Source organism: Meleagris gallopavo, chromosome 2 (genome assembly GCF_000146605.3).
Source record: "Meleagris gallopavo isolate NT-WF06-2002-E0010 breed Aviagen turkey brand Nicholas breeding stock chromosome 2, Turkey_5.1, whole genome shotgun sequence".
Taxonomy (NCBI): Eukaryota; Metazoa; Chordata; class Aves; order Galliformes; family Phasianidae; genus Meleagris; species Meleagris gallopavo.
Window position 1 is genome coordinate 91,568,634 of NC_015012.2, and position 14,671 is coordinate 91,583,304.

At 37.0% G+C, this 14,671-nt stretch overlaps 1 protein-coding gene across 1 annotated transcript in view; it reads right to left on the reverse strand.

Moving 5' to 3' along the window:
• LOC100548026 (myelin transcription factor 1-like protein) overlaps positions 1–14,671 on the reverse strand; it is a 138,474-nt gene that overhangs the window by 102,032 nt on the left and 21,771 nt on the right. The window contains 1 exon segment of the mRNA XM_031552259.1: positions 5,691–6,064. Within this exon segment, the coding sequence (XP_031408119.1) occupies positions 5,691–6,064 (374 nt within the window).

Below are 14,671 nucleotides of genomic sequence, written 5' to 3' on the forward strand. Positions count from 1 at the left end.
TGCTCTTACCACAGCCTTTAGTTCAAACTTCCTAAGTATCTCAGTGTCCTTTAAAGAATTTCTGCTTATGTCAACAGAAGTTGTGTATGACATAGATCTGTAATCTGTCTCATCAAAGCTGAATGATTTTCCTACATTGCATAAAGCTATAATTGAATCATTTGCTCTTGAAAGATCAGAAAGTTCACATCTCATTTAAGGCCTTTTATTTGTAAAGAAAGGAGCTAAATATGCAAACCCCCATATCAGAAAAGAACTAAAGTACATTCCTAACTTTCAACATGGGAATGCACTGACTGCTAAAAGGTATGAGCTTATTCTTTATTTATCCTCGTGTAACAAGTTCAGTCACAGGCCCTATATCACTTAAGAGAAGTAAAAATAACACTTAAATAATGCCTCTAACCAATCGTACTCTCTTATCAGCAGCAAAGAGTAAACACCTTGAGCAGAGCAACAGAGCAACAAGCAAAATTTGTTATACTAACATAGCAGCCAACCATAGCAATCCACTAGCCAAACAACTGCAAATATACAAGAACTAAAATAAATAGATTCAAACCACAAGAACTGGCATTACCTACTTTTCAGCTCTGAGCTATCTGTTCCAAATCTCTTAAGCACATTATTTCCAATCAAAATTTTCAGAGAAAACATCTAGTCCCTGTGTCTCCACATGAAATAATATAAACTGCTAAACATTAGAACTTCTAGTCTACATTTGTATCTTCAATGGAGAAAGAAGTCATTAATAAAAATTGTCTTATATGGTGGCTTGACCCAAGCACTTCCAGGCTCATGTACTTCATAACTAGATCAGTAAAGCAACTTAAACTTCCTATTTAGAGAAAATCAACATGTCAGCTAGGATAAATGACTTTCAGTTACAATTCTTTCTTTTTTCTTCTTCTTTATTTTGTTATCTGTGAGACATCCTATGCACAAGGTATCTTTTTTAATAAAGGAGAAGAAATGATGATAGCAGTAGAGTCTACTAGCAGATGGTTAATATCTGCTTACCCTCTTAAGGCTGTTAGGTATTTACTAATTCTTCCTTGGCCCTGGAAAATGCACTTCTATCCAGATACATCTTTCCAAACGGTGAAATGATGCTTTCCGGCCTCTTCACTTAAAGCTACAATTTTCTTCTTTTAGATGCTTTGCCTATGAGGTAAATGATAAGTCCAGCTCTCCGTTCTGTTTAATGCTGAACATCATGTTCACTAAACAGATGACCACTTTCCTGACAATAGTTTAAATTATTAAATGATATTAAATGATTAATGACCAGAAGGCTGACATGCCATCTTGACAATACAGAGCTGTCATCTTTATTTTATCAAGATGGTGAGTGTCTTCAGTTGCAAGGACAGTTGGAAAGCTATATGCTACCATAATTTCCTCAGCACATGATTGGTGTTTGTGTCTCCCCTTGCTTGAAGGGACATACATAAGTGCTGCAGAAGCAATCTGATGAAGGCAGCAGGAAGACAGAGGAAGCATTAACTTCAGTAATAACATTGATAAGTGGATTTCAAATTATGAGTGCCTGTGTGTCTGTGTCTAGCTCATGCAAATGGAAGAAAAATGGAACATTTTACCAGACTGTTAAAATTAATTCCATAATTTGAAAAAATGTGAAACCTGCTACACATCTCTCCCTCCTTTCTTGTGCTAGACTTCATTAAAAAAAAGAAAAGAAAACAAACAAAAACCCCACCAATTTTAATATATCTCCTTGAATTTACACTACTTGTGTTTAACAGCTACTTTTACATCCATATTTCACCTGATAAATTAGGTACAGTACCATATATTGCTATATTGTATATGCCAGCTAATTTGAGTTGATTAGAAAATGTAAGGGAGAGTCTAAAAATTTATACATCCTAACACTTTACTTCCTGGTAAGCTGCATTCATTTTGGGAGTATCATTTATGAAATGGATTTGATTGATGAATCAAGTTTCTCTAGACCTAGAATAAGCCTGAATAAGACCTAGAATAAGCCTCCTCCTGTCCCTGGTCGAATATGAAATACCTGGAGTACAAGCCATCTTGAATGTCTTCATATGATAAGGGCTAAATGGTGCCTTGGAACATCTGTTCCGGAAGCTCCTCCAGCGGAGATTTCTTTCTATAATAGAAAAGCTTTATGAAACAGTCTTTGGAACCCAACTACCTGAAGCGAGCTCATCTCAGGAGGAAGTACTTCAGTTTACCTTGCAAATCAAACATGCCTTACAGATTTTAATCCAGAGAGTTTCAACAGTTAGCATCACAGAGAAGGGGCACTCTAAAATCAGCCTTTTTTCTTACTCTTTCTTACTTTTATTTCCCATTTGCATTACAATTTACAGATTTGCCTATCTTAAAAAAGGACATCTGTTTGACCTTTTTTTCTTGAGTATGAGGTATTGAAAAAATTCATCTTCCCTTTAGTGGTGGAGCTGAATATAAGGGCTTCCCAACAAACAGTCGTTCACAGACATACAGATGTTTTACAAAGACACTGAGTGCATTTAATGGAAACTGAAAGATAATATGTTGGCCACTACTAGAAAATTTTAAGGATTAATCTTGATTCGGTGGATTATATAGAGAAATATGAGCAAAGAATTTGGGCCTCACATCTGAAAGATTATTTTAATTAAAAAAAAAATTGGTATTTTGAGATTTGTAAGAGTGTTGCTTTAGGATACTTTCGTATTTTTCAAATTCTTTAGTTTTTCAATGACAAGTATAGAAAGATGCGATTTTCAAAAAGTTTGACATGGTTTCAGTGAAAGTCCAAGTACTTTCAGGAAAAATTCTACACGTTTATTACCTGAAGTTCTCTGAGAATCTCATCAAAATTTACTTTATTTTAACTAAAAAGAAGAGCAATAAGACGCCAGCAGAGTTTCCCAAGATCAGTTATTTTCTAACAGAAGACTGCATTTTGCCTATGAAATGGTAAAAAAACCTTTCCTTCCCCCTCCCCCCCTTACTTGCTGGCTCCATAGTGCTATACCTACTAATGGAATTCTTCTATCACCAATACTTATATTATTAGATTTTAATTTTTTTCTCTTCTTAGACAATGCTTTTCAATTACTTTTCTCCTCTTAGACAATAATTTTCTGAACTGCTTTCATCTATAGCACAAGTAAAAGAAATTTTTAAGAGAATTATGCAGGTATCTTACTGTCTATTGCACAATGCTGCATTTTGTTTCCAGGCAAAGGAACAGTAAGATACATTGAGACTTTCTGCTAAGGTTTCTTAAAAGATGGGTGACAGTTTACTACACTATCTAAATTGTACTGAGCAGTGACTGATTCAGACAGCTCACTTCAGAACTGACAGACTAATTTTCCCATGTACTCAGCAGATAAAGGAAAGTGCCATATTCAGTCCATGTGTTTTCAGAATCCCTAACTTTATGCTTTATTTCCATGGAAAATCAACAGTCCAAGTTCTACCAGTGTTGTGTATGCTATGAGCAGAAGAAAGTGAAACATCAAGATCCCTTTCAAAATTAGTAAGAAATAAGTATCTAAAAACGTCCGGTTTATTAATTAGCTTCTATACCTCACCAAGAACAAACTCTGTTATTCATCTACACCCTTTGGCCTATAAGGCTATAGCCTTAAGCTACAAGGAGCCCCATATTATCTTCCTCATAAATTGACGCTAACTCTATCTTTTATCTGATTATCTCTGCTCTAAGTCTGTCCATATAGTGATGACTATGTTTACTCCCAGAAGATCTTATGATACTTTTCTTATAAAATTATATTATCATTTTTCATATTTTATGAGTCTTTTTTCCTAATGACTAATATTTGTCATAAAGTACTGATACACAGAGATGTATGTAGAGATCAGCGAATTTATGTGTTATTACAAGAATAATATGGGATTCTAAGAAAAACTTGACCTGTGTGAGTTTTAATTCCAAGTAATATGCAAAGCAGCTAATATAGGCACCTCTGTAATATTCTTGCTATTCTTAACCACAGCCTACTATACATGGAAGGAAAGCAGTCAAAAGGCAATGTCAGCCACTTTAGGTTGATTAGGATGGCTAACTGCATGCATAACTGTGTTGGAATAAGTAAACCACTGTGTTCCATAATGATAGTGTTCATATGCAGAGTATCAAGTCTGCCAGCTTGCCAAAAGCAATTTTTTTGTAGCTCTTGAGTTTTGCTTTTTTTTCCTTATAACATTTTTGATAGTGTAGATTCAGAGTTTCTCATGATAGCTGAAACCAGTTGCACCATAACCTAAGTACCAACAAGCTCAGTAACCATTATCTCTTCAAGAAACTGCTCAACTTCCTGCATCTGCCCATCAGGACAGCAATAGCAGTTGCACATCAGACTGATCTATCAAAGCTTCTCATCCAGCAGAGTTCCCTGCAAAATGAAATGGCTTCCTTTTTGCATCAAACTCATTTAACTTTAAAGACTGGTTATATATGTTCCAGTTCTGTTTGCAAATTTAAGTAATTGAGGAAATGCTACAGTTCAGATATCTTAGAAAATACTTATAGTCACCCAACTGGCCACCACCTTGCCCAAGTGGAAAGAATACTTCCAAAGTCTTTCTATGAGATTTAAGATCTGACCTTACAGAATGCTGAAACAAAAGTCATACAACTTTCATACCTGGTTCCTAAGAGGAATCCAACTGAGGAGTGCTGAAAGCTTTTCTTATATTTTTATTGGTTAGAAAGGTGAATCTACCCAACCAAAAACGTGTTCCCTGGAAATGGGAACAAAATATTTTTTAGATAGCTCATTAATTTTTGCATGATTCTTTAACTTCACCCCAGTGCATTATGATGTCTGTCATCAGCATATGGACTCGTGAGCAAATGGACACTCTTCATATATTTTGAAAATATTGGTTATATAGAGTCCAAAATCCCAAAAAAAAAAGAGAAAGCTGAATCGGTTAATCACATTGCTACTACATTAATTTGGCTACTACCAGTGACCTGTATGTATAATGGGCATTTATGCCAAGGTATCATAACTAATAAATATAAATTTTAGAAGGACTTTATCTATGTAAACCTTTCTCTCTCTGTAGTTTCAGTAGAATCAACTAAAGTACACAGCATCCAAGTCTCAAAGAACCAAAGTATATAGTTACAGTTAATTCTGAAAAGTTTCCTGGCAGAGGGTGGGGCTGCGAAATATGGGGGAAAATTTTCAAAGTGAAGAGACCCATTTTTGCTCAGAAAATAATATCTGAAAACTTGTGACAGTTTTTACGTGGGCAATTATTGACATTATATAAGCAGAACCAGCAAAAACACTTGTGAACAATCAGTACAGGCATCCAGCTGTAGCTGATGCTTTGCTTGTACCTTTGTAAATATTCTCCTGGTAAATGCATGCATTAATCCACAACTAGAATTATATTTTATGCAAGTATTTTTTTGCACAAACATACCTCCACCCTCCTTGTTTGAAATGTGAGTGCTGGTGTATTAAGAAATATTCGAAAGACAGACTTATTAAAATAAATGTTAAGAGAACACAGTGGGGTATATTTTCAGTGTGGAGCTGAGAGATTTAACTGCATGACTTCCATTAGCTTTAATGAGAATTGCACAGCTAAATCCTCACACACCACACTAAAAGATTAACCCAGAAAACACAGTGTTTACTTTTTACTAATACTCTGATTATTACCACGTTCTTCCTCCTCCTCCTCTTCCTCCTCCTCCTCTTCTTCCTCCTCCTCTTCATCCTCCACATCTTCACCTTCCTCTTCATCCTCCTCTTCCTCCTCTTCAATCTCCTCTTCTTCTTCTCGATCTATCTCCTCATCATCCTCCTCCTCATCTCCTTGATCATCATTGTCATCAGAATATTCCTCCTCTTCTTCGTCCTCCTCTTCCTCTTCTTCTTCCTTTTCATCCATCTCCTCTGTTCCATCAGTTTCATAACACTCATCTACAGAAGAGTTGTCTGCTTTAACCACAAAAGGTTTTCTTTTGGGAGCAGGTTCTTGAGGTTGCTTATCTTGCGTTTTTCGTTTTTTTGCCAAAGGACAGCCATAAACACTGTGCAAAAACAAAGTACAAATTATTATATTATTCTAAAGATTTCTGTAAGTCAGATTGCATAACACACATCATTTAGTCATTCATTCTAAATTCTACACCATAATTAGTTGCTGTTCTCAAAACATGTTTTCAAATTAAAACACTTATTAGACAATAATGACCAAGCTGAAGAAGATTTACAAAACCTGTGAACTAGTAAACAATTATTATTGATAAGGGTCACATATACATGCCAGCACAGCAGTTACAGAATACATACAATTGTGTGTTTTTTTTTTCTTTCCTCTTCATATTACATTCTTTTTTAATTTTTTTTTAATATATTATAAAAAAAGCAAACAACGAAACAGCAAATTTATCCTGCCTATTAGCTATCAATACAACAATCAGGTAGAAAGCAGTGCTTCATAATTCAGTAACATTTACTAAGGTTTTGACTGTTTACAACAAATATATGTTTGAGTGAAAAATGACTGAAAATATGAATGAAAATATGATTGCATTCTTAACAATACTGTTTGTTGTTATTATAAATGATGAATTGCTCTTAAATTCTCAATTCTTCATTGTAAGTTATGAGGCTGAATAAATGGGAATGAATGCTCATCAGTGCAACAAAAACTAACAGTTTTTGTGGCCGATGTTGGAAGTGTTCTCATATTAAAAAAATAAATAAATAATAATAATAATAATAATAATAAAATTATTTGTCAGTACAGGAAGACAAACTTTTCGAAGCTTAGTACACCCTATTCTTCAGTCATGTTAATACACTGTAACATAAGTAGCACCTGAGAGTTTTGTTCTTCTACCACAGCAGCTAGTCACCAGTTTTTCAAAGTTTCATGATTGTGTTTCCTGAATGTGGTCACATATTGAAACCCCTATCACTACACTGAGTGACAGCACACAGAAATTACTTATTTGTTAAAAAGCTACTTCTTTTAATTTCTTCATTGTTTGATTTTAACTGCTACTCAAATCACACAGCTTTTTAGCCTTTTTCCTCTGATTAAGTAGCTTTGTGACATTTCCACTGCTCTTCCTAGCCTTTTACACAAATCTACTTATGTCTCTTTTTACATTATATTTTCCTACGCTTTAACATGATTACATCTGGACATAGCATTCCCAGAGATATTTCACCAGCACACAGTAGAGGGGTAGGATACCTCCCTTGACCTGCTAACCATGGTTCTTTTGATATGATTGGCTTTCTGGGCTGCAAGGGCACATTGCTCACTCATGTCCAGCTTCCCATTTTCACAGGGCAGCACTCAATCCTTTCTTTCCCCAGCTTGTGTTGGTAGTGGGGGTTGCTATCACCCAGGTGCAAGATCTTGCACTTGGGTCTGTTGCACCTCATGAAGTTCAGCTGAGCCCACTGCTCCAGCCTGTCTAGGTCTCTGGATGGCCTCCGGTCCTCCAGGTGTGCTGACTGCACCACACATCTTGGTGTAATCTGCAAACTCAGTGTGCACTCAATCCCACTGTCAGTATCATTGATGAAGATGTTGAAGAGCATCAGTACTGACCCCTGGGGGACACCACTCGTCACTGGTCTCCATTCGGACACTGATCCACTGACCACCACTCTCTGGACATGATCACACAACCAGTTCTTTGTTCATTGAACAAAAATCCTTATCTATCAAATCCATATCTTTCCAATACAGAGAGAAGAGTATTATGGAAGACTAGGGGGCCTCTTTGTGGTGTCTGCATCTCACTGTGACATCCCAGCAGCTACACATCCCAATTACTAAAATGCCACTTAAGAAAAAAGCAGCCCATTTTATCTAGTTGCCTAACTTAGCCATAGTCTTACATAAATTTTAAGGTACTTGCTCACAGGACAGCTGGTTCAATCTGCCTGCCACACATACACCTGAGGATCATGCAAAGTCACAAAAAAATGGGAATCCATGTTAGAAAACTTGATTAGTGAGACCTTTGAGTCACAGACACCTCTTCCTCTGCAGGAACTATAGTTATCTTTAAAGTCTAATGCAGCATGTCTAAATTAGACTTCATCCTCCTTCCGTTAACACTACCAAAAAATACAGAGTAAATTTTAAGTTCTTCCATCTAGATAGATTCCTGTCATCCTCATTTGGGTTTGGGGTATGTGGAGGTATGTCGGTTGGGGCTGCAAGGCCGCTCTGCAAAGCGAGGCTGGGGCTGCCCACTGCTGGACACGGCTGATTCCTGCTGGCTCCAATGGCTGCACCACAGCGCTCAGCTGTGTCTGACAACCAAGATGGCAGTGCCTCTGGGAAAGCATATTTGACAGAGGGTAAAACATGTGTGCTGCAGTGTGAGAGAGGAGTAGAAAAAAACAACTCTACAGCCAGCAAGGTCAGAAAAGGGAGAGGGGAGGAGGTTCTCCAAACACCACAGCATGCCATGGCATGGCGGTGCGTCCTGGAAGAAGCTGCAGCCTGTGGGGCAGTCATGCAGGAGCAGTTCCTGGCAGGGGAGCTCATGCTGGAGCTGGGGAAAAACATGAGGGGTAATGAGGGACAGAGAGAAAGCCATGTGAACTGATCTCAACCCCATAGCCCATTCCTTTGCACTTCTTCACCACCACAGCATGTGACAGTATTACTACCAGTACGTAGTTTCCAGCAACCAGCACTGAAGTTCAGGCCTAATTGTGCAGGCTAGAAGCGAAATAGAGCACACACACTGTACAGATCCTAGGAACATGCTCCAGCCAGCAGGTAACATGGCATATCCCAGGAAAGAGCACCCTTCTCTAGAACATGAACTCCAAGAAACATTCTGAGAAAGAGCAGACAAACAAAATCCCCAATCTTTACTACTATTAAAAGTCCTAAAACCTGGAAAGGCAGAAGGCACAAGTTTCTGGTGCTTTCTCTTATATTTGCTTCTACCCAAGGATGCTGCAAAACAAAACCTATAAAAATGGCAAAATTTCTTGTCCATATCTCCCTGCCACTGCTTTCTGTCAAATGACAGTTGGATGCTGCAAAACAAAACCTATAAAAATGGCAAAATTTCTTGTCCATATCTCCCTGCCACTGCTTTCTGTCAAATGGCAGACCTGCCTCTTGCCCTGTGACTCCTATTCTTAGTCAAGCTCCAGCTGCTCAGAATCAAGAGGAAAGGCAAAATGTATTTCCATGGAGAATATCCCACATAGTTACAGTCAGGGCAGAAACAGGAGTCCAGTCTCCATTGCTCTGGACCATATCTAAAACATGGGGCAAAAGAGGAGCACTGTTGTTATTCCAGGATTATTCTAGAACTTTCCCTGATGTTATGTGAGGAAAACCATCTATATAGAACTCTGAGAGAAGGCAGGAAGTTTTTTCTTAAGAACTGGAATTTCAAGATGCATATAGTGCCCAGGGAAATGGCTGGATCATGACAGAGGAACCTGTTTCACTAAAGTGCCCAGCAGGTTGCAATTCTGAAGAATATATATCGATCACAGCCTGGTTATCATGAAGATTTTAAAAACTTGTACATCAATTAAATGTAATTTAAGAAGACAGAATAATATTCATTGAGTGGATGTGTCAGGCTTTCTTGTCTTGATTTCCATTTTTTTTCCTTACGAGGTATATTACCCTCACTGTAGCTTCTTTAACGCCAGTATCTTTAAGTGATATTTTCATAAATTCTTGATCTTTATTTCCATAGATGAGAGTAGGCTTAGCCTCAAGAATCCCCAAGATTTCATTTCTTTCTCTTATCATAATTTAGAACATAACAGAATACAACAGAAGATAATAGAATAGAATAGTTTCATTTGGAAGGGATCTGTAAATATCACCGAGTCCAGCTGTTGGACTGCTTTGTGGCTGCCACAAATTTAAAACATATCATTAAGACCATTATCCAAATGCCTCTTAAACATGGACAGGCACAGAGCAATGACCACCTGTCTACAAACCCTATTTCAGTGTCTAGCTATCCTCTCAATAAATAAACTTTTTCTAATGTCTAGTCTGAAACTCCCTTGCACAGCTTTGAGCAATTATCACACATCCTGTCACTAATAAGAAGGAGAAAAGATAAGCACCTTCTTCTTCACTTCTTCTGAAGCAGCTGCAGAGAGCAATGAGGTTGCCTCTCAATCTCCCCTTTCCAGATTAGTCAACCCCAGTGTCGTCAGCCTCTCCTCACAGGACATGACTTCAAATCCTTTTAGCAGCCTTGTTGTAATTCTCTGGATGCTTTCAAGGACCCTAACTTCTTTTTTTATATTGAGGAGCCCACAACTGCACACAATATTCAAGATGAAGCTGTACCAACACTAAACATGGAGGGAGAATCACTTCTTTTGATCAGCTGGTATGCTGTGTTTAATGCACCTCAAAATGCAGATTGCCTTCTTGGCTGGCGAGGCATACTGCTGGGACATGTTGAGCCTGCTGTCTATTAGCACTGCCAGATCCTTCTGCTGAGCTGCCCTCCAGGCAGTCATCTCCCAGTCTGTACTTGTGTTCGGCATTACTCCATCCCAAAATCTAGTAGTTATTCTTGTTAAATTTCATGCTGTTGCTGATGGTTCAATGATCCAATGTACCTAAAAACCTCTACAAAGCCTCTGGTCCATCAAGAAAATTAACAGTACCTTCCAATTCAGCCCTTTCCAATAGTCTGGGAACTAGGGAGGAAGACAACAGAATAACAACTAGATCTATTCTGAAATGATCTGTTGTTTAATTTTTGCATCTAAATATAACCCTAAGAATTTTAAGGTACAAATTATTAGTCAAAGGTAAAAAGAAACTGTCAGCACTATTTTTGGTCATTTGTAATTTTTTTTTTAATGGCTTTATGCTTTTTTGCATATTTTTTAAAGTATATGAGAATGTAAGACGTTACTCAAGATTCAGGCCCACTGAAAGGGCATAACCAGCAATGGAAATCAATGCCAGTCAGCTGCCTGATCTGCTGTGATGCAGTTATAAATATAATTAAATAACTATTTGCAACTTAAATATTCAAGTAACATTGTGAAATTGACTTTAGTTTTTCATGTATCTATTCTCAGTGTCTTTGTTTGTAGAATTACAAGAGAAATGAACAGAGCTGTATATTTTAAGGCTGGGACTGACAATGAAGGACTAAGGAACACGCCACTTTCCCAAGAAAATCAGTTATGTCAAGTACTTCTAACTCAGGCTTTGTCCACTCTTTCACAATTTGTGCTGTTTGTTGTCCATTTTGTCTACAATTCTGTATTTATTTTTTTGCCTGTGCTTCGATTAATAGTTTATAAAGCTACAATTGTATGGACAATTCTCATTAAACCTTTAAAATACTGTCTCATAAAACCTTAAAATACTAGAGTCTACTTCAGCTATAGACCCTATATACGTCATATTTACCTCATATACTACTGACCTCAGAGTCTGTGAGCATTGAAAAGTTATTATTGAAGTCTTTCAGAAAGCTGGTAAAGAGGACGCCAGAGCTGGAACCTACTATTTAGCTGCCCTATTTTCTTTTTCCTTTTAACCTGTTCTGCTATCAGTCTTTGTTTCATTAATTTTTCAGATTCTGCCTCCAGGACACTTCTCTGTTTCTGGCATTTTCCCTTTGGTCTCTTTGGAGAGCATGCCGAGGGAAAGGAAGCATTCAGTTTCCTAGCAGTCTGTGCCTCATCTGGCACTGACTTCCTCTCGCAATCACATACTGAGAATACAGTCTCTCTCACTGACCTCTTGTTTTTCATGTATTTGTAAAATCTGTTATTGTTTATCCTTATAGCACCTGCAATTTTCTCCCCATTTTCAATTTTGTCTTTTGTGATCACTCCCTTATATACTTATTTTTAGACTTGTTTATCCCTGCTCAAAACAATGACCTCATTGATTTATCTGCTATGTATGCCTTTGTCCATTCTCTTTTTTTCTCACTGTATTTCCCTCGTCAGCTATGTTTGTCTTATTTTCCCCTCATGCTTCAACTGTCTTAGCTTTCAGTGGAAAATGTGTTGGGGCTTTCTGAAATACACTTTTGAATATTCCACACTTCTTGGCTGCATGTCTCAGTCTTTCAGAATCTATCATGAATAATTCTTGTGGAAAGAACGTTGCTGAATTTCATAGCGATAAGCTCCAAGATAACATATAGATATTAATAATTGAAGAAATTGAAGAAATAATATATGAATTTATATTCCTTAGTTAGAAGATGATTTATGGTATGTTTTTAACTCTCACACGATTTTGCATCATTAAAAAACATGTCACTCTTCAACTGAGTACAATTCTTCACAGAAAATACACATTACTTTCCCAGAGTTGAATTCCTTGATTGCAAATACATTGTTTCACTAATACAACTTTAATTTCAATGTAATTAGTATAATTAATATTTTAAAGCCACAACAATTAAAAGTATCTGATTATATATTGTATAGGACCAGAGAAACGCATGAAATTTTATAAATCAGGTTACTGATTAATATTCTCCTCTAGATTATATGCTACCGCACATATGAAATGTGTGACATAACACCTATATCTGGAGGAAACATTCCTCTTAGATAGTCTGTTACCCTCCATAGATTGTCAAGGAAGCTTAAATGAGTAATAGCGAATCTTAGAAAGTTTTTTTTTGTTTTGTTTTGCAACCTAGAAAGTGTCTTCAGAAACAGTGCTCTCGTTTTATTTCATATCATATCATAATTTATTTTAACGTAAAGCATAACATTTGGTAGGTAATAGAACCTAAAAATGTACTATATAGATATCTTCTGAGGTTATCAAAAAGCATTTAATAAAGCATATAAGTATCTGAAGTGGCACCGAGGTGAAATTTTACCATATACAAATATTTTACCATATTTTATATTTTATAGCAAATTAGGAAGCAGACTTCTGCTTAAGGCTGCAGGCAGAATGTTTCCAAGGCACTTATATTTGTCCTTCTGAATAATGTAAGTATTATTTTGGTTTGCACTATACAGCTTCCAAATCTGTATGTGCTGACTTTCAAGGTATTCAGAAAAAAGGCAATTTGAAGATAATTCCTCTAACAAATACAGTCTTCAAAGAGTGTGCAAACCTAATTAATTTGCATAACACTGCATGCTATTAAATCACCCTCAAAACAGTGATTACCTTTAGTTTTAAGGGACTTATACTATCAGCTGGTGACAGTTGACCAGAAAATAAGATATTTAGATTCCACCAAATCCTATGTCTTGAACATACACTCCTTGCCTTCCAGGACATGCTATTCTGAAGAAGTGGTAGCCCTCTCATTGAAGCTGGAATTGATAGCAATGAAAGAATCAAAAATTCAGAAGAGATTTACTCCAACCTAATGATTTGCCTGCTCAACTGCAAGAATAAACTTTTTCACCTGAGGACAATTTTCCTTTCCTATTTAAATGACTGCTTAAAAGTATGCCAAGTCACTACAGACAGCTATAACCTCAGCAGACAATGATAACGGTGGAAGTTTTCTTTATAGGAAGTCATTTTATTTTCTCTATGCCATATGATCAGGAGACTTCTCTATCCCCCAAAAACCCAGTACAGAGCCCAAGTACTATCCTGGAATATGAGAGGTACTGATTCAAATCTTCCCAGGCTGGGAAAGACAAAGAACTATGTCCAGCACACTAACCAGTAAGCTATAGAAGAGAAAATAAGAAAAGCAACAGGTCAAAGCTCAAGAAGGACATATATATTTTTGATGTTGTTTCACAGAGTTGGCTAGATGCAGATTACAAAACAGAACTAGGACATGTTTTGGTGCTTCCAAGCAGGCAGATTAAAATTACTCTTATCCCATCTGTAATGAAATCCAATCTAGAGGACTCTACTTTCCAGGAACCTGCAGGCAGCTGAGCCAGACCCTTGAATACTGTTCAAGAATCAGGTATCCTTCTTGGAACCACTGCACTGCCAAACACTTTACATTCTAATGCTGCTTGCAGAACAACTGCCCTCACCTCTGTCTGTCCAGTGGGAATCAGGCACTAATTCAGTCAGTGCATTGGAAAATCTATGTTACCATCCCCATTTTACATGCTTTGAGATACATATATATATATAATTTTTTAAGTGGGACCACGTTACTATGCCTTTACCTACTTAAACTATAAATTAAAAAATGTAATTTAAAATACAGGAATCTCATCTCTGCAGCTATGCTGTACTTCAGGCTTTGCTACTAGCTTCTGCTTCTATTTCAGTAGATCAGATTATTATAAGCAGGAAGTGCTTTTTATGTATGAAGTGTCAAAAACCACCATCATTACTTCATTTAGTTGTACAGTTTAGGCATGTATACAATAGTATTACAGCTAAATGAAAATCATTAATTTATCTGAACTTGTCTGAACTTGACTTGTACAAGTGAGTGAAATGTAGTGCATTCTATCATCCCCTTCTTCCTTCAAGAATTTCAAATATTTGTGTACTCCATTACTGAAAAGTAAGAAAAAATATGGAAATATTCAAAAATCATAGAATCACCACAGAATCATAGAATGGCCCGAGTTGAAAAGGACCACAGTGATCATGTAGTTTCAATCCCCCTGCTATGTGCAGGATCACCAACCACCAGACCAGGCTGCCCAGAGCCACATCCAGCTGGCCTTGAATGCCT